The sequence below is a fragment of the Salmo salar genome, chromosome 11 (assembly GCF_965601325.2).
Source record: "Salmo salar chromosome 11, fSalSal1, whole genome shotgun sequence".
NCBI classification, from domain to species: domain Eukaryota; kingdom Metazoa; phylum Chordata; class Actinopteri; order Salmoniformes; family Salmonidae; genus Salmo; species Salmo salar.
Genome location: NC_138301.1, coordinates 117,418,013 through 117,423,012, shown reverse-complemented (window position 1 = coordinate 117,423,012; position 5,000 = coordinate 117,418,013). Strand labels below are relative to the sequence as shown.

General features: G+C 47.9%; 1 protein-coding gene across 1 annotated transcript in view; it reads right to left on the bottom strand.

The window, feature by feature from the left end:
• nbeaa (neurobeachin a) overlaps nt 1-5,000 on the bottom strand; it is a 327,572-nt gene that overhangs the window by 16,587 nt on the left and 305,985 nt on the right. Inside the window, 3 exon segments of the mRNA XM_082958305.1 lie at nt 1,751-1,776; nt 1,779-1,839; nt 4,643-4,810. Of these exon segments, the coding sequence (XP_082814431.1) occupies nt 1,751-1,776; nt 1,779-1,839; nt 4,643-4,810 (255 nt within the window).

Below are 5,000 nucleotides of genomic sequence, written 5' to 3'. Positions count from 1 at the left end.
GAAGAGGTAATGGGAAAGAGAGATGAGGTAATGGGAAAGACAGATGAGGTAATGGGAAAGAGAGATGAGGTAATGGGAAAGAGAGATGAGATAATGGGAAAGACAGATGAGGTAATGGGAAAGAGAGATGAGATAATGGGTAAGAGAGATGAGGTAATGGGAAAGAGAGATGAGGTAATGGGAAAGGGAGATGAGGTAATGGGAAAGACAGATGAGGTAATGGGAAAGAGAGATGAGATAATGGGAAAGAGAGATGAGGTAATGGGAAAGGGAAATAGGGATGGAAAGAGAAGGAAAGAGGGAGAGATGGGGATGATGGGAAGGAGGGATGTGAGAGAAGGATGGGAGAGAGGGATGAGGAGTGAGGGAAGGATAGAGGAATGGAATGAACAAGGAAGGAAGGAGAGATGGATGGAACGAGCAAGGAAGGAAGGATAGAGTGATGTAATGAACAAGGAAGGGATGAGAGAGGGATGGAACGAGCAAGAAGGAAAGAGGGAAGGAGAGAGGGAAGGAGAGAGGGAAAGAGAAAGGGAAGGGAGAGAGGGAAGGAGAGAGGGATGTAACGAGCCAGGAAGGAAAGAGGGAAGGAGAGAGGGAAGGGAGAGAGGGATGGAGAGAGGAATGGGAGAGAAGGAAGGAGAGAGGGAAGGAGAGAGGGATGGAGAGATGGATGGGAGAGAGGGAAGGAGAGAGGGATGGAGAGATGGATGGGAGAGAGGGAAGGAGAGAGGGAAGGGAGAGAGGGAAGGAGAGAGGGATGGAGAGAGGGATGGAGAGATGGATGGGAGAGAGGGAAGGAGAGAGGGAAGGGAGAGAGGGAAGGAGAGAGGGATGGAGAGATGGATGGGAGAGAGGGAAGGAGAGAGGGAAGGGAGAGAGGGAAGGAGAGAGGGATGGAGAGAGGGATGGGAGAGGGGAGGAGAGAGGGAAGGAGAGAGGAAAGGGAGAGAGGGATGGAACAAGCAAGGAAGGAAAGCGGGAAGGAGAGAGGGAAAGAGAGAGGGATGAGGAGAGAGGGAAGGAGAGAGGAAACGGAGAGAGGGATGGAACAAACAAGGAAGGAAAGAGGGAAGAAGAGAGGGAAGGAGAGAGGGAAGGAGAAAGGGATGAGGAGAGAGGGAAGGAGAGAGGGATGAGGAGAGAGGGAAGGAGAGAGGGATGGAGAGAGGGAAGGAGAGAGGTCTATTAGTAAGGGGTAACAGGGTAGAAGCAGGACCACACACTGAGGAACTGAGGGTGGTTTCAGACCCAGAGGTAAGGAGGGTTGGTAGGGTTGCAAAATTGTAGGAATATTCCAAACGGGATTTCTGAAAAACTGGGAAATGTAGGGACATTCTGCAGAATTTTGCAACAAGGTTAAAGGAACAGGGTTGGAGTTGAGTCTCTCTCTCTGAAACCAGGAGGGGCACTAGGACCTGGGGCAGCCCCAGATCAGACTGGCTCCCAGGAGGGTGGGGAGGGTGGAGACATTCAAAGACAACCCAACCACTAGCCTGTAACCTGGATTGTATTCATTAGGGCACACCATAGCAAAATGTTTTTAAAACGTTCTTCAATGGAATTTTAAAACAAGCGGTTCTACTGGACCAGTCCAGGCAGTCCTGTTTCAGTGTGTTTTCTTCCATTTGATGCCTAATGAACAAGACCCTGCTGACATTGTACTGATGTGCGTGCATGTGTGTGTGTGTGTGTGTGTGTGTGTGTGTGTGTGTGTGTGTGTGTGTGTGTGTGTGTGTGTGTGTCTCACCAGGTGCATGGCAGAGGAGCGAGGGGGTGTGGCTCGATCAGCAGCTGGGATGGAGTCTGGCCACATGCCTGGATCTGGGTCTCCATCGACTAGGGGGGGAAGAGAGAGAGAGAGAGAGAGAGAGAGAGAGAGAGAGAGAGGGAAAGTGAGACAGAGAGAGGGAGAGAGAGGGAGAGAGAGGGAGAGAGAGAATTATAGAGAGAAAGAGAGAGAGAGAGAGAGAGAGAGAGAGAGAGAGAGAGAGAGAGAGAGAGAGGGGGAAAGAGAGACAGAGAGAGGGAGAGAGAGGGAGAGAGAGCGAGAGGGAAAGAGAGACAGAGACAGAGAGAGGGAGAGAAAGAATTATAGAGAGAAAGAGAGAGAGAGAGAGAGAGAGAGAGAGAGAGAGAGAGAGAGAGAGAGGGGGAAAGAGAGACAGAGAGAGGGAGAGAGAGGGAGAGAGAGCGAGAGGGAAAGAGAGACAGAGACAGAGAGAGGGAGAGAAAGAGGGAGAGAGAGAGAGAGAGAGAGAGAGAGAGAGAGAGAGAGAGACATGAAAATGTAACCACTCTCAAATTCATAGACAGAGCTATGGATGGAAAGGGTGACCATTGATGGTATAGTTTTAACTTTGAGTTATAGCTTTGAGGCTATACATTGTTTGTTTACATTTACTTTACAAACATTGGAGTAAAACAAGTTTACATTTTGTTTGGGTTCTGATGGGGTACGACAGTTGAACTAAGCCGCTGAGGCATTTATAAATTATATTCTATAAGAACCAATGGGTACACAGTGCATTCGTAAAGTATTCAGACCCCTTGACTTTTTCCATATTTTGTTACATTACAGCCTATTTTTTTAATCAATCTACACACAATACCCCATAACGACAACACAATACCCATAATGACATCACAATACCCCATAATGACATCACAATACCCCATAATGACATCACAATACCCAATAATGACATCACAATACCCCATAATGACATCACAATACCCCATAATGACATCACAATACCCCATAATGACATCACAATACCCAATAATGACATCACAATACCCCATAATGACATCACAATACCCCATAATGACATCACAATACCCCATAATGACATCACAATACCCAATAATGACATCACAATACCCCATAATGACATCACAATACCCCATAATGACATCACAATATCCCATAATGACATCACAATACCCCATAATGACACCACAATACCCCATAACGACAAAGCAAAAACGGGTTTTTAGAAATCTTGCACATTTATTACAAATAAAAACTGAAATATCACATTTACATAAGTATTCAGACCCTTTACTCAGTACTTTGTTGAAGCACCTTTGGCAGCGATTACAGCCTCGAGTCTTCTTGGGTATGATGCTACAAGCTTGGCACACCTGTATTTGGGGAGTTTCTCCCATTCTTCTCTGCAGATCCTCTCAAGCTTTGTCAGGTTGGATGGGGAGCGTCGCTGCACAGTTATTTTCAGGTATCTCCATAGATGTTCGATCAGGTTCAAGTCCAGGCTCTGGCTGGGCCACTCAAGGACGTTCAGAGCCATGTCCCGAATCCACTCCTGCATTGTCTTGGCTGTGTGCTTAGAGTCGTTGTCCTGTTGGAAGGTGAACCTTCGCCCCAGTCTGAGGTCCTGAGCGCTCTGGAGCAGGTTTTCATCAAGGATCTCTCTGTACTTTGCTCCGTTTACCTTTCCCTCGATCCTGACTAGTCTCCTAATCCCTGCAGCTGAAAAACATCCCCACAGCATGATGCTGCCACCACCATGCTTCACCGTAGGCCAGGTTTCCTCCAGACGTGACGCTTGGCATTCAGGTCAAAGAGTTCAATCTTGGTTTTATCAGACCAGAGAATCTTGTTTCTCATGGTCTGAGAGTCTTTAGGTGCCTTTTGGCAAACTCCAAGCGGGCTGTCGTGTGCCTTTTACTGAGGAGTGGCTTCCGTCTGTCCACTCTACCATAAAGGCCTGATTGGTGGAGTGCTGCAGAGATGGTTGTCCTTCTCGAAGGTTCTCGCATCTCCACAGATGAACTCTGGTGCTCTGCTGTCAGAGTAACCATCAGGTTCTTGGTCACCTCCCTGACCAAGGTCCTTCTCCCCCGATTGCTCAGTTTTGCCAGGCGGCCAGCTCTAGGAAGAGTCTTGGTGGTTTTAAACTTCTTCCATTTAAGACTGATGGAGGCCACTGTGTTCTTGGGGAAGTTCAATGCTGCAGAAATGTTTTGGTACCCTTCCCCAGTTCTCTGCCTCGACACAATCCTGTCTCGGAGCGCTACGGACAATTCCTTTGACCTCATGGCTTGGTTTTTGCTCTGACATGCCCTGTCAACTGTGGGACCTTATATAGACAGATGTGTGCATTTTCAAATCATGTCCAATCAATTGAATTTACCACAGGTGGACTCCAATCAAGTTGTAGAAACATCTCAAGGAGGATCAATGGAAACAGGATGCACCTGAGCTCAATTTCGAGTCTCATAGCAAAGGGTCTGAATACTTATGTAAATATGGTATTTCTGTTTATTAATTTTTAATAGATTTGCAAAAATGTCTAAAAACCTATTTTTACTTTGTCATTATGAGGTATTGTGTGTAGATTGATGAGGAAATGTTTTTATTTAATCAATTTTACGATAAGGCTGTAACGTAACAAAATGTGGAAAAAGTCAAGGGGTCTGAATACTTTCCGAATGCACTGTATATCAAGTCCAAATATGGACGTAGCAACTAAGGATTCTCTAAAGTCCTGCCTGTATAGTAACTCTTTCAACAAATGTGTATTATCGGACATGTTGTGTTATCATAGTACATCACTTCCCGTCATCACTGCCCTGTAACGGTTGTAGGGGTCGTCATGGCGACAGTCAGGTGACCTACCTCCCGCTGTGCGGGGTCGGTGATGGTATCCAAAGTGACGGAACCCTCGTAGGACAGGAAGTGGAAGACGTTGAGAGCTCGTACAGCCTCGGGCCCTCGCTGCTTATAACCAAATATCAGATCTATCCACTGGTGCAGCTGGCACGACACAAACTCACTCTCCAACGCCTAGACAGAGGGAGGGAGGGAGGGAGGGAGGGAGGGAGGGAGGGGGAGGGAGGGAGGTAGGTAGGCAGAGAGGGGGAGGGAGGGAGGGGGAGGGAGGGAGGGAGGGGGAGGGAGGGGGAGGGAGAGGGGAGGGGGAGGGAGGGGGGAGGGAGGGAGAGGGGAGGGGGAGGGAGGGAGGGAGGGAGGGAGA